The sequence below is a fragment of the Ambystoma mexicanum genome, chromosome 11, assembly GCF_040938575.1.
Source record: "Ambystoma mexicanum isolate Mex_15411 chromosome 11, UKY_AmexF1_1, whole genome shotgun sequence".
In the NCBI taxonomy this organism is placed as follows: domain Eukaryota; kingdom Metazoa; phylum Chordata; class Amphibia; order Caudata; family Ambystomatidae; genus Ambystoma; species Ambystoma mexicanum.
Window position 1 is genome coordinate 1,194,827,530 of NC_090934.1, and position 25,987 is coordinate 1,194,853,516.

The following is a 25,987-nucleotide window of genomic DNA, read 5'->3' on the forward strand; positions in this document are numbered from 1 at the left end:
GAAAATACCATCCAGCCAGTAGCGACCCCTGCTACTTGACCAGGCACCCCACTCCGGAGAGTTTGGTGGTGCAGGCGGCCACGGCCCCGGCAAAGCAGGCGTCGTACCCTACCATCCCTCCTGATAGGGATGACAAACGTTTTGATGGCTGGGCGAAGAAAGTGTTTTCTTTGGGTGGGATGGCGATTCAGGCGGCCAACTCCATATGTGCCTTTTCTCGTTTCACACACACTCTGTGGAACTGTGTTGCGTTAGCGGCTGAACATATTCTCGAAGGGGACGAACGGGATGGTTTCCTTGCTATGGTCCAGGATAGTAAGGATGCCATGTGTGAGTCCGTTCAGTCGGGTTTGGACATGGCTGAATGCATCAGCAGGTCCATGGCAGCGAGCACCGTGATACGCAGGTTTGCGTGGTTGCGGAAGTCGGGGTTTGCTCCTGATGTGCAGTCCCGGCTCCTCAACATGGCCTTTGACGGTGAACACCTTTTTGGCAGCAAGGCTGACGAGAGCCTTGAGAGGTTGCAGACCTCCAAAGCTGCAGCGAAGTCGTTGGGCGCTGCAGTTTGCCAACCTCCGCCTTTTCGCCCTAGGGGACAGCAATGGAGGGGTGGTTCCTTTCGCTATTACTCCTTCAGTAAAGCGAGAGGAGCTAGCAGTCAAAGAGGCCAACGCAGGGGTACCAGAGGTGGACGACAGGGTACCCGTGGTGCCAAGGCCGCTCAGGCAGTTGCCTCTTTGCCCTCAGGTAACGCTGCAGCCGCTACCACTCAGTCATGAGGCCATGTCCAATGGTTCGCCGGTTGGGGGAAGGCTGGCGCAGCATCTTGTAGAGTGGCGTGCCATTACTTCAGATGTGTGGGTTCTGGAGATCATAACCCACGGCTACTGTCTTCCCTTTCGGCAGAGGCCTCACGACAATCCACCAGGGAACCTCTCTTTGAAGAGTCCGGATCCGCTCCTTGCGCAGGAAATTCAAGCCCTGCTGGAGAAAGGCGCCATAGAACTGGTGCCTGTAGCGGAGAGGAACAAGGGATGGTATTCCCCTTATTTTTTGATTTCGAAGAAAGAAGGGGGATTGAGACCCATCATGGACTTGCGCGGTTTGAACAAACTCCTCAGGAAGGACAAGTTCAAGATGGTTACTCTCTCTCAAGTCCTCCAGGCCCTTCAGCTTCAGGACTGGTTGGTGTCTTTCAACCTCAAGGATGCTTACTTCCATGTGCCGATCCATCCCAAGCACAAGAAGTACCTGAGGTTCGCGTTTGGCGACTCGCACTTTCATTTTCGGGTCCTGCCGTTCGGATTGACCTCCGCCCCGAGGGTTTTCACCAAGCTCATGGTGGTGGCAGCGCATCTCAGGCAAGGGGGGATTCAAGTCTACCCCTACCTGGATGATTGCTTGATCAGGGCATGCTCTCCCGAGCAGGTCCTGGATCATCTGTCAGTCACCTGCCACTCCCTTCAGAGGCTGGGCTTCTCCCTCAATTTAAAGAAGTCCCATTTGACGCAAACACAGCGGCTCCAGTACATCGGAGCAGTGCTCGACACTTCCCTGGGGCAGTGTTTTCCTCCCCAGGTGTGGGCTCTTCACATTCAGCAGATGGTGCACAAGTTTCAGCATGCCCAGACGCTCCCAGCGTTCGAATTCTTGAGGTTGCTCGGCCTCATGGCATCCTGCATTCTTCTGGTGCCAGAGGCTCGCCTGTGGATGAGATCTTTACAGTGGGCGCTCAATATGCAATGGTCGCAGTCCTCCGGCAAGATGTCGAACCCGGTTCAGGTGCCGCCCTCGGTCGCCCAGGACCTTCTGTGGTGGGCCGTCGAAGGCAACTTGATGAAGGGGGCTCCGTTTTGGCTTCCGTGGCCGGAGGTGACGATCGTGACGGATGCATCCCTCACGGGATGGGGAGCTCATGCCAATGAGCTGACAGTCAGCGGTCGTTGGTCTCCGTCGGAGTCCTGACTCAATATCAATCGGTTGGAGCTGAGAGCTGTCAGGCTAGCCCTGAAGGCTTTTCTGCCGACTGTGCGAGGAAAGAATGGCCTGATCCTGACGGACAACACAGTGGCCATGCACTACCTCAACAAAAAGGGGGGGGGGCAGGGTCACTTCCTCTGTGCAGGGAGGCGATGCAGCTTGAGTTCTGGGCCATCCAGCAGGAAGTTTCGATCTCGGCAGTTCATCTGGCCGGAGACGAAAACGTGACGGCGGACGCTCTGAGCAGGCAGAGCACGATATCTCACGAGTGGGAGTTGGCTCAGGAGATTCTCCTGGAGATCTTTGCCCTTTGAGGGACCCCTCAAGTGGATCTCTTCGCCTCCAGTGTCAACCGGAAGTGCGAGAGGTTCGGCTCGCGGGAATTTCCTCCAAAAGGAGCCTTAGGAGACGCGTTTGTGGTGGAGTGGTCATTCCCACTGCTGTACGCGTTTCCTCCAGTCCCTGTCATCCCGCAAGTGCTGCGTAGGTTACGGAAGTTCGGTTCTCAGATGATCCTCATTGCTCCGGCGTGGGCTCGGAGGACGTGGTACCCGGACCTTCTCGACTTGTCCATCTGCCCTCCACGTCGTCTTCCCTACCGAGACGATCTGCTCTCACGGGAGGGGAGTCAGGTTCTCCATCCAGAGGTCAGATCCCTCAACCTTCACGCTTGGCTTCTGAAAGGTTGAGGTATAAGGATTGGGACCTCCCTGAAGACGTGATGGAGGTGTTGATCTCGGCCCGACTGCCAGCAACAAAGTCTCTGTGCCGTTGGCATAAGTTCTGCGACTGGTGCAGAGTTCAGAATGTGGATCCTTTTGCATGTGACATCCCCATGGTTCTGTCCTTTTTACTTTCTTTGGCCCACAGGGGCCTGCAAGTGGGTACCATTAAAGGTTACCTGGCGGCGCTGTCCATCTTTAAGCGCTCGTCTGAAGAATGTTCCTACTTTAAAATCCCTTTAATTTCACAGTTTCTGAAAGGGCTCACTAATGTGTTCACTCCGTCACCTTTCCAGGTGCCCGGTTGGGATTTAAACCTTGTTCTCAGGTTTCTAACGGGTGCTCTCTTTGAGCCTTTGCACTCTTGTCCTTTGAGACTGTTGACTCTTAAAACTGTATTTTTAGTTCCGGTCACTTCCGCTCGCAGAGTGAGTGAGTGAGTTACAGGCACTTTCAGTTAAGCCTCCCTTCACTGTTTTCCATAAGGACAGGGTTGTCCTTAGAGTCCGTCCTTCTTTTCTTCCGAAGGTAGTGACGGAATTTCATTTGGCCCAGAAGGTTGTTCTTCCGGCATTCTATCCTCCTCCGCATCCTGGTAAGGAAGAGGAGAGGCTCTTGATCCTTGATCAAGCCTATGATCCTAGGAGAGCTTTAAGCTTTTATGTTTCACGCATGTCCCGGGTCAGAGTGGACGATCAACTCTTTATTGGTTACGCTGGAAAGCGTTTGGGACAAGCTGTGACGAAACAGACTTTGTCTCGCTGGATTATTTTGGCCATCTCGGAGTGTTACCGCTTGCGGGCCCATTCTACCAGGGGTATGGCTGCATCTACTGCCCTGCAGAAGGGTGTTCCTATTCGCAACATCTGTGATGCAGCCACCTGGGCTTCAGTACATACATTTGTACGTCACTATTCCCTCGATTCCATCCGAGGAGAGGATCTGGCCTTTGGCAAGGCGGTCCTTTGCTCTGCTATTTGATTGGCAATTCTAAATTTTAATTCTAAATTCTTTCCCTCCTCTTTGCTCTGGTACTGCTTTGGGAGTCGGTTATAGATATGGAATGCGTCGGAGGACCCAATCCCCTCGAAGAACAAGTTACTTTCTTACCTGGTAACGTTCTTTCGATGGGATGGTCCGACGACGTATTCCATATCGCTCCCTCCCTACCTTCCCCGCTGCAGAATTTCTTTTTTTGCGATTGCAGCTTACGTTCCGCAAGGCTTTGTGTCTGACTGGCAGTAGACTAATGTCACACGTTCTGGGGGAAAAAACTACAACTAAGGCTACGGGCGTCGTGCGTCCTATTTATCACATCGGATGACGTCGGACGAGGTCCTCGACGACTGCGCATCGACGTCATGGACGCAGACGCCGAAAAAAGTTTTCGAAGCCACACAGCTGTGGTGATTACCTGTCATAGATATGGAATACGTCGTCGGACCTTCCCATCGAAAGAACGTTACCAGGTAAGTAACTTGTTCTTCTCCAGCATGGCTCTGGCATGGATTCACATGCGAACCCTCCTACCTTACCCCTCTGCGGCTCTTCACTTGGTCATACTGCCACTTGGCGTTCTACCAAATCTGAGGATGGCTGCCGTAGGCGGGGCTTAGGGAGAGGGCAGTCATTGGCAGGGAGTAGTATGACAGTGATTGGTTACTACTAAGAAAGACAGATCAGAAACGAAACTGATACTGATTTTTTTTCTGTTTCTTTACCGAGGATTCCCAGCCTGACGACAGGGAATATTCATGAGCATGTGAATCCATGCCAGACCCATGCTGGAGAACAACAGTTACAGGTAAGTAACTTGTTCCTTATCTTCCACCCTCTCGCCAGTGCAAGGTTGTGTCTATTGCTGGTTCTCTGGGCCAGGTGAAGTACAGTGCCTGTGCAGGGTCAGACTACGCCATCTACTGATAGATGAAGTGGAACCTCATTCCACATTAATAACCATATAAGAAATAAGCTTGTTTTCTTGGGATAAGGGGTGTAACACTTTTTTTGTGTTTTCCCTCCATTGACATCAAGGAAACTTCCACATTTATGTTATTGTTTAATTCCTGCCCGAACTTTTGAAGGTAAGTACAGCCTTTTTACTGTACTTACTTGGCTCATTTGTAACAGAGGGACTGGTCAGTCCTTAAGGCTACCAGAGGGACCCTGTCTCCCTTCGCAGGACACCTTGTTCTGTTTAGGCTGTACAAATCACCTTCCTGTGAAGTACAGCAGTGGTTCTTTGTGTACATTTTTCTTTTACTTTTAGCAACATTTGTTACTCTTGCAATGTGTTTTTATTTGTATTAGTTTGAAAACCCGGGATGCCGTTTTCGGACACAAATGACTTACAATAACATGATTACAGATGAGACATTTCCACGAAGGGTGCCTGTATAATGGCACAAAGATGAGAAGTTGTGAGCTAGTTTATGAATGAGGGCCTACAAAGGTAGGATTTATCCCAGCAGCAAAACAAACAGAAAAGAATATATAAGAAAACAAGTGACCTACAAAAGTAACAACCTTAAGGAGCAAATGCTTCAAACTACTTCTATTTAAAGATACAAAACATTGTCACTGAAGGTGTTGACAGGTTCAGGTAGGGAGGAGGGGAGAGACTGCAGGGAGAGCTCTCTTTTTTAGCAAGTGACGTTTAAGCCAAGTTTTGAAAACATCCACATGCTTCAACCATTGAGCTGGTGGGACCAACCTGTCTGGACCATCGCACACTGACCTATCATCTGGAGCCTTCTGAAGTGTTCTGGGACCATCCTTTGAGCAAACCAGCTCTGTCAAGGGTCTCTGCTATTAATCGATCACCATTCTGAGTTTTGCTTTGTAACTCGGCAGGTCCCCAGCTTGTGGCCTATGAACAGTCGTCCTGCGCTCTATCTTGAATAGGTGGGCCTTCTAGAAGCAGGTTCTTTCTTTGGCACCCAAGTCGCCAGCCGCTGCATGAGAGTTGTTCTCTGCTGCTGTCTGCTTCCCATCATGTCTTGGGGATTTCCTATCATCCTGGCACTCATGGTGGCCCATTTGGAGTGCCTGGGTTGTCCAGCTGCACAGTATCGGGAACCGTCTGCTCCTGTTTTAGCTGGACTCAATCTCAAACCACTGCATTAGCGACCCATGGACTCCCTGCAACAGAACCAAAAATAGAAGTCTATGGTCTGAGGCAATCTAGGAACCTTACAGGTTGGTTTCTAGTGGAATCAGAATAAGTGCAATGATCTTGCATAGCTGTTTCCACCCTGCTTCCCACCAAAGGGTTTTTACATACGCAAGTCCTGACCCTAAGTCTCCCTTGCCTGATCGTCATCGGTGGGGTTCTGGCCAGGATCCCCCGTGGGTTATCTCTCAACTGGCGGATTTGTGGGAGGACCCCTAATCTTTGGTACTTACCTTTTTGTTCTTTCATCACAGGGACATTTTACTTTACCAAAACTTGCTTCTATGCTTCAAAAGAACCCTGACCGGCTACGAAGTTTTCTTCTTAGGACGTGATCACATTAGCTGGGTTGAACTTGTTAGGGGCCTTATTTTATGAGCCAGGATAATGGTGTTTACATTACTGTTTCTGAATGACCTGTTTTACTTGCTTTTCGGGCAGTTGTATAGTTTGTAAATTGAATAGTTTGACCATCTTAAAAGCAAAGGGTTGGTCTTCTCTTGCGAGAACATACATTGTGAATGAATATATGTATGTGTTTTGTACTAGTTCGGTAGTAATACTTGCCTGTTTTCACTTGATGGTGTTCATGCCTAACGCATGTATTTTTATACTTCGTCTAATTTGATTTGAGTTCTCTGGCTCGTACCATTACAGCACCCTCACACTTCCTTAAGTCTAAACCTTACTGCTCCACATCCTACCTCGATTGAGATTGGCTAGTTCCAAACGTTTTTTTCTTGTTCACTAGAATAGTGTCCTCTTGGAAGCCTCCCTCGGCTGGTTTTGAAAATCCATCGTCACTACGTCGCCCATTAAGGATTATCTGTTTCTTCAGTGCTCTAAACTCAAGGTCTTTGCACAAAGTGAGGTATTTGGCAAAGGATGCCCAGTAGGGATTGCCATCCACCGTGCATTAGCTGCTTTGTCAAGTATGTTTAAAAAAAAAAGTTTCAATTGTTTGTTACAATGTAATTGTTGTGCGAAACTAGAGGCATTCCTCCCTTCTGTCCTTTTCTTTTTTTTCGAATACCAATTTTATTTAATTTTCCAGCAAAGCAAAAGGGAACATGATATCTACATAAATCGAATGCACAAGAAAAGAGCATATGAAAAAAGGGACCCATTACTCGTACTATTCATTAAAAGTGCTCGACATTTCGTCCTATTTATCTTGCTGATGCTTAAGTTGAAAAGACCCTTTCCGTGCCGGAAATGATCGAGGGGCTATGTAGACAGTCCTCAACCGTAGACTATTATCACTCTTGCAAAACCTCAAGATAGGTTTCTTGGTCATTAGAAGAGCCCTGCAATTCCAAAATAGTTTACATTTGGCAAATTGATATTAGCAGGGAACACAAACCCATTGTACAAATTATTGGAATACGTGCAAGGGAGAGATGCGGCACAAGATCCATACTTGAAAAACCTCATCCCAGAACAATTGAAATTTCTGACATCCAAAACATCTGTAGGGTAATACCCACACATTTTTATTTTATTTATTTTGATATTTGTATAGCGCACCTAACCCCGAGGCATCTAGGCACTTTTGCTTAAGAAGGTTGGTTGCACTGGTTTCTTCCACATGTTACATGCATTGCTTAAGAGGGTTATATAGTATAGTTACATTCATAGCAAGGTACATTACATCAACTTGCATTTTCCAATCTTTGAGGGAGGGTAGTGATAAGAGTGCCTATGTGAAAGTGTACGCAGGCCAGCAATCCTCATCTCAAGTTACAGGAGGCTTCATCCGGCAGCATACAGGTGAACTAGATATGATTATAGACTGGCAAAGGCCACACCATGTTGCACGGGGCTACATCAGGCAGCATGCAGGTCAAATAGGTAGGATAGCGCAGACTGGCACAGCTGCACCTCATGTTACTAGGGCTACATCAGGCAGCATGCGAGTCAAAGTGTGAGCATAGAGAGGTCTCATTTGAGGGGCATACTTAAAGCAGAGAATGAGTGTCGAAGCATGTGGGTGAAAACACTTGGATTCGTTTTTAAAGATTGTGCTGTGCTCCGCCATGCTCAGACAGGCTGAAGACAGGGGTCTTTCGTGTGGGCCTTTGCTGGGGGTCGGCTTTCCTCGCCTTCCGGCTTGTGATTGGAGAGAAATGAAGTAATGCAGCCAGGCAGGTGCTACATGTGTGCTGTGGCACCATGGCAATCTGTGCAGCCCTCGGAGGCACTCCGGTGCCAAGGATGAATGGGCCGTCATGTAAAGTGAAGAAAATAAAGGCTTTTCAGGAGTATATGCTGACTTTGAGTTTGTTTGGTGGAGTCACTGATTACAAAGTGAATGCTTTTAAGAGTTAAGTTTTCCCCTTCTCATCTTGCCATAGGGGCTTATTTGATGTGGAACGGGAGGTCTGGGTTGACAAAGGTTTTAAATATCTAGTTATTCAGGTTACTAGAGATGCTGACTTGCTTCTCACTAACCACATTCGATTAAAACTTGCAGAAATAGGTGTTGTGTTGAAAGTGGGATAAATTAAACCTGACACTCTGGGGTAAGGGGAATGAAATCAAAAGCACCCTACTCTGTCATTATGTGTTTTTAAGTATGCTCCCTCTTTTGGATAAACTGGTTTTGGAAAAAGTGTTTAATAGATTTTTGTGGGGATCGACGGTGGGAAAGCAAGAATCCCAAAGTTTTTTCTCCAGAGACCGGTGCACTAGGGAGGTTTTTGATTTTCCCAGAATACAATATCGTGCAATATAGGCTGCGCACAATAAATTATTTGCCTAGGACCGATTATATGGATAGTCCGAATTGGGTCGTCATTGAGAGGGATTATGTCTCCACAGTCCCACTTGATACTCTGCCTTATATGAAAAAGAGGCTCCCCATTAGTCCAATGCCTTCGTTAGTGAGATGGGATAAAGGAATGCAAGAGTAGTAATGACATTCAAGAGGAAAAGTATTTGCTTAGTGGTGATTTTTGTTTGTGGAAAAACCTGGCAATAAAAATAGATAACCATACTCCTTTCCTGGCTCTCTTGGCAAAATGCGGATATTTTTGAAAGTTAGGTCAAGTTTATGAAGATCCGAATATACAGGATTTTGAGTTTGTAAGTTTTAAATATACATTGCGGTTGTCTGAGAATAAATTGATTTAAAGAACCGTTTTAGTACTTTGTTTTTGCCCTTGAATTCTATTATGCATGCTTCAGCAATGGCTTTACTCTTGTCTAGAAGCATGCCTCTTTCTGCCTCTATGCTCTTTAAACTTGTATGTCCTCCTGAGCTTGGTATGGGTTCTCAGCATTGTAAATCTGCTTGGGATCCATATTTGGGTCATGCTCGGAATGCTATTGAATGGGCACTTATATGTGCACCCTTAGTTTTAAAATAGATTTAGATGTGCGTTTTATGCAACAGAAGATGATACAGTACATGCATTTGTCCCCATTGAAAAAGTGGTCTTGTAAGCCATGTCCGGGCAATACTTGTTTCAACTTTTTTTTTCTGTGGTTCATACTTAGATTAGAAAGCCATTGAATGATGAACAAAGCTGGAAGTTACACTCATAACTGTTAAACTTGAAGAGATGCTAGTCAACATGTTTTGTGACTTTTAGACTGTTTGATTGTCATGTGCCTCTATTGATGGTCTTTCTTACTCTTTCTCAAAGCAGGAGCGGATCAGTGTTATGCCGGAGTGAACTTTTATACCAGAGTCCAGCGCCCCCAAGTAAGGAGGTTCTTCAGAACCTCCTCAACTCTGTCAGTTCCAGTAATGTTTTTGGTAACTCTGTCTTCCAGGTGGATCCGACATCCTTTGTTGTGGCAGGTACCATAAACCCTTATGAAAAAGGCTGAATACACTATGGCAATGAGCTCTTAAGAACACCACCTTTCCACTGTTATCTGAATGTAACAAAGGGGGGGAGGAAGCACAAGTAATGGACGTGGTCTCGGGTGTTTCCCCTCATTCGAGTTCCAGTAGTAAAAAAAGCTACAATTTTAACATGCTGATAAAGGTGAAATGTAACTGTATCTTTCATTTCTACAGATTGAAATGCAGCATTTATGATGGTCACTGCAAGCTTGGAGCATCTAGGTTTGACCAAAATAGGGACTACAAACCTGTATAATGCTCAAATCTAGAACCCAGGTGTTTCAGTGTTTTGATTATGACTGCAAACCATGTGGGGAGCATCTATATTTCAGCAGGTAGCAGTTTCCAGAGTTCATGAGAAGCTGCAGTTTCTCCAGCATTGGATCTTTCATGGATTCACATGCTTAGAATATTCCCCGTCGTCAGGCTGGGAATCCTCAGTAAGTTATATAGACATTTTCCATAGGAAAACTTCAGACACTTTTGTGTCCTATCTACGTCGTTTTGGGCCGCATACGGCAGCGCCACTAGGACGTAGAGGTATAAATAGCCCCGCCCCCGCGGCTCCCTCAGATTTCAACCGTCTTCCAAAGTAGTGGGATTACCTCAAGTATCTACTATTTTATTAGGTTGTGCGTTCTTCTTCTTCGACTGTTTCTTTTCGAAGAATGCCTGGAAAGGCGTTATTTCGTCCGTGTGCTACATGCGGTCTTAAAGTGTATGAAGGAGACGGGCATATGGACTGTATTTACTGTCCTCACCCTCATCATACGGCGGACACGTGTGAGAACTGTCAGGGCTTCTCACAAAAGACCCTAAAAGACCGCAACAGACGCCTGGTTACTTGGCTCAATGACGGAGCGGGTGCGTACCCGGCATCAGAGGTAGGCTCTACAGCCTCGAGATCTAAGTCTCCTGTGCCCCCTTGTTGCTCAGTGTCGGCGGAGCCTCCGGCGAAGAAATCACGTTCATCTGAAAAACGCCCCTCGGAGAAACATCCTGCGAGGTCCTCTTCTTCACATAAGGCTTTGTCGTCTTCCTCCATCTAAAAAGGAGAGAAAAGACTCATCGAAATCCTCCTCAGGAGACCGTCATAAGTCTACCTCGAGTCGAGAGTCCTCGTCCCACACGTCGAGTTCAAAAAAGGCGGGAACGCCTCAAGGCCCTGCACCAGAGGTTTTTGATCCGATCCTGCCTGAGGCCTTGCTGCAACCAGAAGCGGCTTCCTCCATCTCGTCGGCGGAGGATGACCGTGGTCCGGTCGCACATCCAACCGATCTGGGATTACAACCAACTGGTTCGATGTCGCTCTCGAGCGGAAGTGCCCTTCCAGTTACCTCTTCCTTACTGAATCCCCAGACAGTTCTGTCCCTGGAGGTGTTGGAACACGTTACAGAAGCTGTTGGAGCGGTTGGACACACGGTTACCTCAGCCTAGTGTCCCAGCCAGTCGGCGACGAGCCAGGCCCGGCTCCTCGCCCTCTATCCAGAATTCCTACCGCTTACCCGGTTGAGGAAGATCGTTCTCGTCCACAGGAAGAACTGTCAGAGTCGGAACGTGAAGGGTTGGGTTCAGACATCTCGTTATCCCCCTCAAGGGACCCTACATGGCACTCTGAAGCGGAGATGGAAATGCCAAAGAGTCCGGCGCAGCCATCACCACCTGACGACGTGGGAGCCTTCCATGCCATAATGGGTAAGGCATGTGCGGAGTTTGGCCTAGTCCCAGAAGAAGAGAAAAAAAAGATTGTTTTCTTTTCGATCATATGGGCAAGAGAAGAAAGTCGATATTTGCTATCCCCATTTTAGACCATGTCTGGCAGGAGGGACTAAAATCCATGCGTAATCCTTTTTCAGAACCAGCAATAAAAGGTCGATTGGAAAAGAAATTCAAGGCTCCGGAATCGACTCCCAAGTGCTTGACGTCTCAACCTTCGCCGGAATTGGTGGTATCCGCCGCGGCGGCCAGAAAGGCAAGGTCGCAACACAAATGCACGACCCCGCAGCAAGGGCACAAGATGCTTTTGGAAAGAAAGTGCTATCGGTTGGAGCGACTACAGTAAAAGCAGCCAACTCACTGGCTATTATGGCCAGGTATGATGGAGAGATGTGGCATCGGCTGGCTCCTATCCTGGACCATCTGCCGGAAGAACACAGGAAATCTGCCATGCTGCTCTTACGTGAGGGGGGAAGAGGCTTCCAATCATTCCATTAACATTGCTGTCGACCTGGCGGAATCAGGCTTTAAGCAAATCAACAATGGCGTAGTGTTACGAAGGCAAGCCTGTGTTAAGTGCACGACGTTCAGACCAGAGGAACAATATAAGGTAATGGATATGCCGTGCGAAGGAGAATACCTGTTTGGGGAGAAAGTGGATGAGGCCTTGAAGGGCATGAAAGAAGATTCTGACACGGTTCGTTCCCTTGGAGCCCTCCAGAGTGGTAGGAATTTTCGTTCCTTTCGTCCTTTCAGAGGAGCATCAGGTAACTTCCGGTTTGGATCATCTAGAGCCCGAGGTTTCAGCAGACCCTCCTACTCTTCCCAAGGCTACTCGTAAAAGCGGAGATTACCAAACCTCCAGACGGCGAGGTGCCTACTCCTCGTCGACGAAGGATAAACCGGCCAAAAGCCAGCAATGACAACTTTCAGGACATCCTGGGGGGGCAGAGTGTCTCGTCGACGAGTGGGCGCGCATAACAGACCAATGGGTTTTGGACACGATACATCTGGCCCATTCTCTACAGTTCAAGGGCAAGCCACCACGCATTCCACCAGTGTTCTCGACGCAGCCCCACCTTCAAATACTAATGCAAGAGGTGGCGCTTAAGCTGCAGAAAGGGGCTATAGAACTGGTCCCGGTGGCAGACAGAGGACAGGGAGTGTACTCCCGTTACTTTGTCGTCAAGAAACCCAATGGAAAATGGCGTCCCATTCTAGATCTACGAGCTCTCAACAAACTGCTCAAGAATCTAAAATTCAAGATGCTTACACTCCAAGAGGTGATCCGATCGATACAACCAGGAGATTTTTTGTCGTCGCTAGACCTTCAGGATGCATACTTCCATATTCCGATGCGTCGATGACACAAAAGATTTCTACGGTTCGTCGTCGGACGAACCCACTATCAGTTCAAGGTCCTCCCGTTCGGACTGAAATCGTCTCCCAGGACGTTCACGAAATGTCTGGCTCCGGTAGCAGCCTGGTTAAGGAAAGGTGGTCATCATGTGTACCCTTATCTGGACGATTCGCTAGTGAGGGGATTGTCTCCGGAAAGGGCACAGGAAAGTCTGAATGCCACCATGTGCCTCCTACAACGTTTGGGCTTCGCAATAAAGTTTGAAAAGTCCTCCTTATCGCCATCAAGGAACTTGGTCTTTCTGGGGGCGGAGTTTCAGACGCAGTCAGGACTGGTGAAGCCATCCGTCGAAAGGGTTCTGAAACTACAGCAAAAAGCATCGGATTGGAAAGTCGACACCAGAGTGTCAGTGCGAAGGTACATGTCCCTACTGGGGACCATGTCGTCCTGCATACCCTTAATCAACAATTGTCTCTTCATGAGGCCGATTCAGGAATTCTTGGCAGATGGATGGGCACAGAGTCAAGGGCGTTTGTCGTACAAATTGACCATCAACCGCAAGCTCGTGCAGGCGCTTCAATGATGGAGAGTTTCCATAAATCTGACAAAGGGAATGCCCTTGCTGGAACGGGTGTTCCAGATGACAGTGGTGACGGATGCTTCTCCCCTGGATGGGGAGCTCATCTGAATTCCCTACAGGTTCAGGGTCGTTGGTCATCGTAGGAGTCCGGCCTTCATATCAATGTGCTGGAGTTAAGGGCGGTGCGTTGGGCCCTGAAATCCTTTCTTCCACGGATAAAGGGATCAGTTGTACGGATCATGACAGACAACACAACAACAAAGTTTAATCTAAGAAAGCAGGGAGGAACTCGCTCCAGAACTCTGTATACCGAAGCCCAGGACATCTGGCATTGGGCCCTTCAGCAGAAGATATATCTATTGGCGTTCCACTTGCCAGGAGTCAACGTGCAAGCAGACTCTCTCAGCAGGGAGATGAATCGACTACACGAATGGGAACTGAACGACCAACAACTACACCGTGTCTTCGAGAAATGGGGTCGTCCGGCCCTCGATCTCTTTGCGACGAGAGACATCAGGAAATGCCCAAAATACGCGAGCAGGTGGCCACAGCAGGGCTCACTAGGGGAAGCGTTCTCTTTCCCGTGGACGGACAAGTTTCTGTATGCCTTTCCCCCGTTTCCCCTCATACGTCGGACGCTGCAATGGATCCACAGATATCCATGTCGGGTGATCCTGGTGGCCCCGTACTGGGCCAGACAAGTGTGGTTCTCCGATCTACTCCATCTTTCAGCGGCAGAACCAATGAGGTTCCAGAAAATCCCGAACCTTCTGTCTCAAGAGAAAGGGGTTGTTTGGCATCACGACCCGGACAGCCTCAGTCTGACAGCCTGGCTCCTGATTTCTCCGAGTTTGGTACATTAGCGATTCCAGCGGACTGTCGTCGCATTTTACAAGCTGCGAGGGTGCCGTCCACGAACGCTTCATATTCATACAAATGGAAGAGATTCTGCATATTGTGCGCAGGTCAACCAGGTTTGGTCCCGCTTAATATCACACCGGAACAGCTTCTAACATGCTTGCTACTCCTAGCTCAAAAAGGCTTGTCTGTTTCATCCATAAAAGTGCATCTGGCTGCCATTTCGAGATTTACTCGGAAGAGACATTCAACTCCGTTATTTAGTGACCGGCTGATTAAACATTTCCTTAAAGGATTGTTCCGAACCTTTGCTCCCAAGAAAAAGTTTCCTCCAATCTGGAGTCTTAACCTGGTTCTGGCAGCGCTGATGAAGCCCCCTTTTGAGCCGATGTCATCGTCATCATTGAAATTTTTGTCGTGGGAATTGGCTTTTCTGGTGGCTATTACTTCGGCTCGACGACTGTCAAATACAAGCTTTAGTGATCGATCCACCGTACTTGAGGTTTTTCAATAATAGTTGTGTTGGCTACTAATCCTCATTTCATTCCTAAAGTGCCTACCATGTTCCATAAGCACTCTTCTATAGTGCTGCCAACGTTTTTTCCAACACCTTCGTCGGTTGCGGAGAAGACTCTCCATACGTTGGACGTGAAGAGAGCTTTAAAATTTTACCTCCATCGCACTCAAAGCTTCAGAGACACGAGACAACTATTTGTGGCTTATGGCCCTTCTGCTAAAGGTAAACCGATCTCAAAACAAGGACTAGCCCGATGGGTGTCTGCGATTTCCTTTTGTCACTCAAAAGCCGGAAAACCGCTGGAAAAGCGTCCAAGGGCCCATTCGACGAGATCCACTTCTTCGTCGACGGCATTGTGGTCTGGAATTCCGCTGGGAGATATCTGTCAGGCGGCTTCCTGGTCGGTACCACACACGTTTACCCGGCATCATTGCCTCGAACAGCAACATGCTGAGGATACACAGAGGGGTCGTGCAGTCCTACGGCACCTGTTTCAATAAGGTAAGCCCCAATTAAGGGGTCACATCCTTCGGCTAATGTACTTTTAAGTGTGGCGTTTTCTCTGTTAACATACTATAATGGGATGTTTTGCCATGATAAATATGCATTATGGTTATTGTGATATTGGTTTGCATACACACCTCCAACGTTGGGGGATACTGCTATACAATCTATTCTAAGCATGTGAATCATGAAAGATCCAATGCTGGAGAAGGGAATAGTTTCTTACCTGTAACTCCATTTCTCCAGCATTGGTATCTTTCATGGATTCACATGCGCCCGCCAGCCTCCCCTACGCATGCAAACCAGAGATCCCCCCCATACAACGGGGGCCGAAATCTGAGGGAGCTGCAGGGGCGTAGCTATTTATACCTCTACGTCCTAGTGGCGCTGCCGTACGCGCCCCAAAACAACATAGATAGGACACAAAAGTGTCAGAAGTTTTCCTATGGAAAATGTCTATATAACTTACCGAGGATTCCCAGCCTGACGACGGGGAATATTCTAAGCATGTGAATCCATGAAAGATACCAATGCTGGAGAAATGGAGTTACAGGTAAGAAACTATTCCCTTCTTCTTCAAACTACTGCATCAGATGGCACTGACACCTAAGCAGTGATTTGCGAGTCTTTGTGCCTCTACGGGATGGTTTTTCTGGAGTGGGATGCCTATCCTGATTTAATGACGTTCAATTTAATAACTGCCATTGGCGTGTTAAGGTGAACAAGGATTATAGTTATGTTACGTTCTATTTGCTGCATGTTGGATCCCTGTGGCGGCCAGTCCAGCTAATTTATTTAGGCTAGTAAAAATGTTGCTGGCATACTCCAATTTAGAATTAACCGAGGAACTGTCTATCATGGTTTGGAGATTAAAGGGTGAATGTGTAGTTATTAGCGGCTTGGTAGAGCAGTTTATTTTTTTTAACCTGTAGCATTTGTATGTATGATCTATAGTGTGAACATAGAAAGCAACAAAGTGGCGTATTTGATGGCTGGTTCTGGGGCATGGAACATGGTGAGTTCATGAAACCTTTTGATTTTAGAACTGGACCTCATCCTAGAAATTACCTGCAAGTGTGCAGGTAATTCATAGGATTGTAACTAGGGGTTTGCATGGGAGTGGATGTCCCTCACCCACAGGATTGGTGGGGGATAAAGTTGTTGTGTGGAAGCCGTTCTTGAAATGAGATGGTGATTGGGACCTATTACCTCTCGGTGCATTACATTTTTAAAGGTTTCTTTTATTTTAGTATAATGAATGAGTAACTGTGTGCCACCATTTTCAGTTGTTGCCAAGAGCCCGATTATCCATGTCAAGAAAGAGACATGTACTAAAGTCACCTCTTGAGTTCACTGTCTAATTGGAAGCTATTCCAATTGGAAGCTATTGCGGGTTTCAGACGGATTTGGCTGTGCGTATGGTCACTTGTTTGGAAAAGCTCTTAACACCAGTGTGGAGGTTACTACCTCTGGTACAGGGCCCTTCTTGAGTGTCACTCCTGCAGTAGGCCATGCGGCTTCGCCCTGCCATTGTAAGATACTTTCACCTCTATTGAAGGTCCTAAGATTAATGCACAGGAGTGCTCCTGCTTTCATTCCATCCCAAAGAGAATTATAACATATGGAATTGTATTAGGGTGACGAAACCACATTTCCAAAGGAGATGCTGGGGCCCTTATTGCAACGTTCTTCTGAGCTAAAGGTAGTCTTATTGTGGGCGTCCTGGAACCAAATAAAGGTCCCTAGGGTGAAATCTGAGACAATATATCAGTACCAAAACTCAAACATATCAAGTTATACTTTGACATTAAACAAAATCCACCGTACGAGGGTGAGGGCAGTTGATGATGAAAATATGTTGCCAGGTCTGTACCAGAGCCTTATGCGGACAAAATGACAAGACCAACAATTGTAGAAGGGCTTGTATAGTATGGGGAGTTACTTTCTTGAACTTCGACAAGTAAACCTGCCTAGGTTGCTTTTTATGGATTCCATGCTCATTCAAATTAAGCATCTTTTTAAAGAAAAGTTTTATTGTACTTGGTTTATACACAATAAACCTTTACAAAAACCATGTTTACATTAAAACTATCAAATCCATAAATACCAAAAAAAAAGAGAAAGGTAGAAAAGAAACACATAACCTATTTCACAATCAATATTTACAGAATATAACTAATGAATCAGGCCCATTTTCCTTTTTGTTTTTGTCCCTCCCCAGACATGATCATTTCTAGAAATATAGATTACACAGGGATCACAGAGTAAGGCCCCCAACAAAGAATTTTTAGCAGGTATACGCCGCAAGGCCTTACTACCTCCATTTTGCCACATATCCTATTCAGGATCACCATTGTTATCGTTTTACTACCAAACCGCACACTTCTGATCTAAAATTCACCACAGCCAGTTTTAATGCAATTAGTTTACCATATAGCATGTTCCACAAGAGATCCTCAATAAGAACCATGGATGGATCGTGGACACATCTACCAAAGGCTGCTAGATGCTGTAATGCTAGCCCTTTGCACTCCAACAAAAGGTGCTTTAGTGACGCAGGGTTTTTTCTACAGTGACAAACGACAGTGAATTTTGTGTTATTCCTGATCGAATTTCTAGTATTTCCCCTGTCAGGACATTGAAACGGAATCTCAGGCATGCAACCCTCCTCACAGGATCAGGAAATTTAACCAGGTACGATTCCGGGGTACCCAGTTTCTTCCCCTCATAGAGTAGCTGGTTATATATCCTAGATGTCCCAACAGTGTCCATAGATTTAATACGGTTAATAGATTGCAGCCTATTTTTCACGCTCAAAGGATTGGACACCAGGGTTTTATGTATGTGACTAATCGTTTCTAAGGATTTCACACATTCCATCTGTAATGTCAGAAGCCACTTAGTCAGTAGTGCCATTTCTTAATCTGTTTCCCATCTGAGCATAGGAGTGCTGTCTAGACATGATTAAGTTTCGATAGAGGGCCATTCTTCTCCAACAAACTCTATTATTTAGAGAAAGGTGGCCCAATTAAAATCGTATTGCACTCATGCTAACACCCTTCGGTAGGTAAAACAGAATTTGTCGCCATATTCTCAACTCCAGCTTATCTTCTAGTCGAGATGTTGCAAACGGTAGAATTTCAAAACCATACAGAAGTTTCGGCACTACTTTAAGGTTATAAAACCTGATTAATGGAGTTACTGAGCAGTTACAGTATTTAGCAGATACCTTTTTCATTTGGATGATCAATATATCCACTGTGTCCAAATAAAAATTTCAATACATGTGGATTGTGGCACCAGCAAATATTGGAAAGCCCAAGTAGCAGAGAGATCTTAACTTTGTTAGAGTACAGGCATTGATTTTCCACTTAAAGTTAGTAGTTTTCTTCCTATTTGTAAGACCAATCACCACAGATTTCTTTTCATTGATGACTGACCGTTATCCTCTACATATGCAGAAAGGGCGACTAGTTTCCGCTGAAGACCTAGCGGAGTGCTATCAACCAAACTGAGGTCATCCGCATAGGCAGTCCAACAGATTTTTATCCCCTCCATCCTGGGTGAAATCGGGGAGGAAATTGTTAATGGGCCGTCCACATCAGAAATGTTTAGATTAGAGTGTAGGTGCAAATAAACACCCTTGTGTTAGACTATTACCTGTTTGAATTAGTCGTGAGAAATCACCAGACATGTTTAATTCGATCTGAATAGCTGATTCCTCATGAAGATGGATAAGAATAGCCAAAAGACCTGATGGTATTCCCATTGATACCAGCTTTGTCCATAATCTGACCCTGTCCACCTTGTCAAAAGCAAGGGAAAGATCAATCGAGGCAAGATAAATGGGACTTGGTGTTTTCCTACAGGCCTTTTCAAGAAGAAGGTAGAAGACTAAACCTATTTCCGTGCCCATGCCCTTCCGGAAACCAAACTGTCAAATAGAAAGAATCTGATTGGTTTCAACCCAATCCACTATTTTCCGTAATACTAATCCTGCAAATATCTTAGAATCCACATCCATGATGGAAATTGGATGATAGTTGTGTGTAACACTTTCTATCCCCTTTTTGTAAACTGGAATGACGTAGGATATCTTCCAGGACCACGGGATGGAGTGGGTCAGCGGGACTGGAGGGTATCAGAGAATAGGATAAAGAGCGCTTCAGCCCTATGTTCAGGGTTTCTCTTTGTGGGTTTGCAAACCTGATGAAATGGCATTCTGCCCTAACCTACTCAGAACAACCTACTATAATAATGATACAAGAAACGATGAAAACTGACCCATTTGTGATTCCTGGATATTTAACTTTTACATCTCCTGCAAGGAGATCTTTGTTAGGTCGTCCATCTGGGGGTTTGTTGGTTGGAGTCAAGATCTCTTTGCAGGCTCAATCAGAATTAGCTTGGGAATCTGTCAGTATATTGGCGATTCATCTTGTAATACCCTCATTTAGGTACTCATCTCTTATGATAATTTCCTTATATTGGAATCCAGCTGCCATCTCAATCGATGAAATGTTAGATGAATTAGATGCATGTTTATTGGATATATCTATCAGATACCGCACTTGTGAAATCATTATAGGCGGTGATTTTAATTCCGATTGTAGAGATTTGACTATAATCAATAAATTTAAATCATCCACTCTTTCACGCAGCAGAGGAGGCAAACTTGGAGAACTCCTCACGGAGTGGGATATGGACTTGATGGTCAGAAACGACATGAGTCTTGGTAATACATGGTCAAGAGGATCTATGCAATCAATGATAGATTATATATTTGTATCTCATAATCTGTTTATGCATATGGCACCCCTAGAAATAGGTCGGATCGCGATAGGTGATCATGCACAACTTTCTACCTTCTTTCAACTAAAATTTAACTCGCTTACACCTAACATTACTCTGGCAATGGTTGAAATAGATCGTCCTTTCCATTCCATTAGATGGAATCAAGGAATATGCAACTTTGTTGTTACACAAATCTCCTCAGAGATTGAGAGGATTAGAAGTGCAGGGGGAAATTACGATCATACATTGTATATGCAGTATTCAGACATAGTTGCAACAGCTCTTGAACGATTCCGCAATACACAAAGTAATGTGCAACATCCACATCCATATGATCATACATGTAAACTATTGAAAAGGGAGAAGAACAGGGCATTGAGACATTTAAAGAGAGGCAACTTGGGCAGCGAAGTTAGTAAGACAAGGAGGAATGGTATACTATTAGCCTACAAACATAAATTGAGATCTGCTCGTATATCAAATTATAACAATGCTAATTGTACATTAATTCGTGCCATCTTAGCTCATGACACACGAGTAATTTGGCGCACACTGAAAGCTGATAATAGACGCGTGGCAACGTTTTCGTTAAATTGTATTCCTGAGCACACTTGGCAAGCCTTCATAAAGGCAAAATACCAACTACCTTGCAAATTTCGCTTTGTCCCTGATGTCTCTCTCGAATATTCTAATATCCCAAGGTTGAACTGGGATTGTAACGATATTATATGGGCGATTTCCAGATTGACCTATTCAAAAGCTGCAGGTCCTGATGGCCTTCCCCCCTGTCTTTATAAGGCAGATCCCGTGTTGTGGGCTGACATCATAAAACTTAAGTTTGACTCTATTATTAAATCTGGGGAAGTTCCACCCTCTTGGCTTACTGCCAATATAGTACCAATTTTTAAAAAGGGTGATCCATCTCTCCCAGAAAATTATCGTCCGATATCGTTAATTGATTCTGAGGCTAAGATCTTTTCTATCCTTCTATTAAATGAATTGGAGAAAGTTATCACGGCGAATGATATGTATTCGAAATATCAAACTGGATTCAGGAAGTCTATGAGTACAACCCTAAATGCTTTTATCATGTCGCATGTTATCGCTGGAGTAAAAGAAAGGAACTCTAATCCTGTATATATAGCAATGATTGACATGAGTTCTGCTTTTGACACGGTGGTCCGTAACTTATTGTGGAAGAAAATGTTGAAGTTAGGGATCCCAGCTGTTTTGATGTATTGGACTATTAAGTTGCACACTAACACTTCGTATAGAATAAGAATTTCCCCAGAAGGTGGGACCACAGCCCCGATACGTACAACAATAGGTGTAAAACAGGGCTCTAATCTCGCGGCTACCTTATTTAATTTATACCTATCCGATCTCGGTGAAAATTGGGAAAAGGGAGACTTATTTTCTGTTAAAGTGGGGAGTATTCATTTGAAATGGATTGCATTTGCTGATGATATTATTTTGTTTGACCCTACTCCAGTAGGGCTCCAAACCAAACTCTCATTATTTGAGAATTTTGCAAAAGCACATAATTTGACACCTAACCCTGTAAAAACTGCCATTATGACCTTTGGCGTGAAATCAAAAAACGTGAATTTCAGATGGCAAATATTGAATACACAAATTTGCCAAGTGAACAATGCTATCTATCTAGGGTATTACATATCAGCATTTAACTCGATTAACGCATGGTCAAATATTATTAGGAACAAAACTCGACCACTGTTGTCTCAAATGAAAAGGATTTATAGCCAATACTGCAAATTCTCTTTAATCCCGCTAATAGACTTTATGATATTGAAAGTTGAAAGTGTCATATTGTACACATTAGACATCTGTCTGTGTGACATGACTAGCGTGCTTGACAGTATACAGGGTTCTCTTTTAAAATCTGCAATGTTTCTCCCGATGTCAACTCCTAATGCTATTATTCGACACGAACTGGGTCTGGTTTCATTATCAACTCGCTGGAAATGGAGACAATTGTCCAATTACGTTAAAATTCATTATCCTCCCATTAACTCACTGTATACCGATTTAAATAAAATGTTGGGTATGCAAAATCCAAAATCCCTTTTTAATTATCAATTGAAAATGCAACAAATTTTAGGTAATATAAACACAACCGTGGAGGACATGCAATATCGTCCCGGTTATGTTAAGAAAAAACTTTTTGAAATGGATTGGTGTATTACTATTGATTTAATTAAAAACTATGTGTTATATAAGGAATACAGTATGCATGTAAAACAGCGCATTCCACGTTATGACCATGTTTCGTTATTCCCTTGCGAAAATATCCGAAAAGTATATATTCGCTTTAGATTGAATCTATTCCATACACGGGAACGGACTAAAAACTGGGATATGAATAAATTAAATGATCACGTGGGATGTCGATTTGTTGAATGTAATGAATCGTACGAAACATTGAAACATCTTATACTGTACTGTCCGCATTTTAAGAATATAAGGACACTCAAATTGAGGAAATTTGCGGAAAATGAATTTGAGGACTGTCTTGAAGTTTTATGGACCAGAATGATGCAGGGATGTCACAAACCCTTAATATACGAATTGGCAAGTTTTTGTAAATACATCGAGAATGAATTAGAGCTATTTTTGTAATTGTAAAACGATCATTTGTAATATTTTTAAATTTTGTAAAGGTTCTGCATGAATTGTTGTGTATTATGAACCAAATGCAAATAAAAAAAAAAAAAAAAAAATAGGATAAAGAGCGCTTCAGCCCTATGTTCAGGGTTTCTCTTTAATGTAATGTTTGTTAGCCCATCCGGGCCCGCGGCCCGAGTTATTGGCTGCTTGAATCTGTTTTTCAATGTCAGTTATGTTAAAATTACATTTCCAGGGCCCCCTTTTTATTATCAACAATGCCTTTGTCATCACAAATTTCCCCTCATATATGGATGTAAAATACTTTATTGAAACATCCTCCTGTACACTAACTGATTGTAACACCACCTGGGGGTTCTCTATAGCATTTATTAAAGACCAGAACTCTCGACCAGATAGGTCACTTAAGGCTGCCAACATGGTGGTATTATCTTTTTCCAACATGGCCATCTTGTGGTTCTTTAACCAGTTTTTTTTTTTTGCTTGTTTGATTAAGCGAATTTACTTCATTTTATTTTTCTGGTCTAAATTAGATTTCATTGTTGCTCGGATGCTACAATTTGATTATTTTTTGCCCTTACCATTGGGTCATAAACATGCACATGGGGATGTCTAGGGATCCCATACTTGGTGCATTTCACAGACCTTTCCATCAAGCAATTAACATACTCCGAGAAGTAAAGCACCGAGAAAAGAAGCGATCTAGACGACGTGCAGTGATATTCGTGTACAAAAACTGCATTAAATGTACTTAATTTCCTTCATGCCAAATAATTCGGTTACCACCACAGGAGACGGTAGAGGTCATCTGGAGAACATCCTGGTTAGAGATGCCAAGATTCCATGCCAATTTGACCTCAAATCTGTGGTCGCTCATATTCGAGTCATTCACTGAAAATTCAACACATGCAGCCAAGAGACCATTTCACATAAATATGTGATCAATATTGGATTTGTAGATCCCATTCGACCATGTAAACTCATTTACAGAGGAATTAGAGGACGTTCATGTGGGTAAGTCCCCAAGAATCAAATAGCTATTGCCAAATCTGCCCCCGAGCTGTTTTGCGTGTAACTGCATAGGGTGCACCCTTAATGTTCCCAGAGTTCCCCATAGATCTGACTGACGAGAAGCCCATCTTTTTATGCATCCCTGTTCCATATTTAATTTCTGAATTGAGATCCCCCAGTACTATATCTAATCCTCTGTATTTAAGTAACATGGTCGATACAGTTTGAAAGATGTAATAACATTGCCCAACGGTTTTTGGGGATTCCAATATGTATTCAACACAAGAATAAGGCATGAGTGGTGAATATTCACATATTCCAATACAACAGCCAGAACCCCACATGTGATTGAGATAGATTCCAAGATTTGCGTATCAACTGCTACTTTAACAGCGAAAAGGCCTCCTGCAGGCCTTCCACGAGGCCGTGTAGTGGCATATTGATGCCTACATTCAAAACCATCCAATTCAAGGGGGACGGTAAGCCATGATTCCTGAATACATATCCGGTCCAGAGATTTGAATTTGGTGCATAGTTTCTTGGAACCCCTACAAATTCGAGTGTCCCCTGGAGTTCCACGATAAAAGTTGCCAGTAGTGGATTGTTTTTTGGTTTTTTTTGGCGACTAAAGCTTTTGATGCATATTTTGAATTTGGGAGATGGACTCACTCAAAGATAGAACAAGCCATCTCCATTCCTGGTCATCCACCCCCTTAGTTGGCATGTTATTTTCCTTAGGTTCCTGCGCTTCCTCCCTTGCTGGGTAAGGATTAGGCTTCTGGTACAAAGAGTCCCTTCCATTTTCCCGCCCGTTGCTAAAGATGAGTATATGGTACCCCATCCTGTTGAATTGCTCACTCTCATGTACAATAAGTTCAAAGATCTTTTGAGAGTTCGGAACAATTTGCACGTGATCCAGTAACATAGGGTGAATAAGATCAACCAGACAGATGTCTGCCGAGGAACCTCAATAAACAGCGACAAAACACGTGTTCTATTGAGGGAGGCTGGGCCTCCAAATCACACAGCTTATAGAGCAAAATACTCGGATAATCAGGGAAGGCTATTTTCCGCCACAATATATTGTGTAATTCGCTGTCTTTAATGTGGGATGGCAAGGTCGGTTCGTAAGAAATCTGTCACCCCGCCCCCTCCAATGGTTCCTTTATTTGCATAGAAACTCGGGAATGAGTGGACTGTATAGGGGGTGATCACCTGTTCCCTTTCAGGTATCTCCCTGAGGCCCGACTGGCCTACGTGTATTTGCTGTCTTTGGGTCCCTCCTACCTGCACCTTCACATTACTGGCGCCCTCACTATGCTCCCATGAAGAAATTCCATTAGCTTCACGGGTGCTATCAGCGGGCCCCAGGTTTCTGAGCACGGCAAGATCTGGCAAAATATCCAATATGATTTTTTGATAGTTTTAGACAGATCCTGTTTATTTTCATCAGTATTTTCAGAAATGTGGTGTGGTAGGTTTGACGAAGATGCTGATTCCTGGACAACAGCTTCTTTTTTACTGGACTCTCCTGGTTTTAGTTGCGTTTTCCCCTCTATTCTAGCAGGAACTGGGAGGTTTAATTCCCCTGTAGCGGGGAAAGCATGTTTTTTGCATCCTGAGGTTGTGAGGAGAAGCCTTATCTATTGGATTCAGCAGATGTCATAGGGGCTTCCACCAGCTGAAGCGATATAACCTGTGACATAATTGGTCTAGAGGTCGATTTCTCAAGTACCCTATAGAAGTTTGACAATTGGAGTTGCTTCACTTCCTTATTCTCGCCACCCGTCATGTGTGTAGGTAGTATATCATTTTCAGCCCCTACTCCTACCCTGCCGCCAACAGCCACCATGGGGCCCACCTGCTCTTTTAGATTTTTTTTTTTTTTTTTTTTTAGAATTTCTTTTTTTGTTTACCAGGGTAGAACTGGTTGGAGGGATGACAGCATTAATATTATGAAGCTGCAGTGCCATCCTACTTTCTTCATTTAGTTGTATCAAGTCTGAAAGAGCAATTTTATTAGGTAGAGCCTTAGATTCCTTTAGCTTAATTTCTATCTTATTGGCCTTCAAGCTTTTTTTTTTAACAAACACTTTTTGCTTTCAATGCCAAGCGTTTTTGGCGCCTAGATAGTGAGTAACCCTCACCTCCGAAGCTTTGTTCATCCTCTGGACTTTGGATAGCGGTTCCCGGTCCATCTGCACTCGTGCCATTTTCTATAATGTCAGTTAGAGCAGAAGGGCTATCAGGGGGCTCATGTGTGGAGATTTCCTT

At 44.8% G+C, this 25,987-nt stretch overlaps 1 protein-coding gene across 1 annotated transcript in view; it reads left to right on the top strand.

The window, feature by feature from the left end:
* LOC138505118 (mucin-3A-like) overlaps positions 1-25,987 on the top strand; it is a 1,277,237-nt gene that overhangs the window by 889,545 nt on the left and 361,705 nt on the right. The window contains exon 10 of the mRNA XM_069625417.1: positions 9,525-9,679. Within this exon, the coding sequence (XP_069481518.1) occupies positions 9,525-9,679 (155 nt within the window). The remainder of the gene's footprint in view (positions 1-9,524; positions 9,680-25,987) is intronic.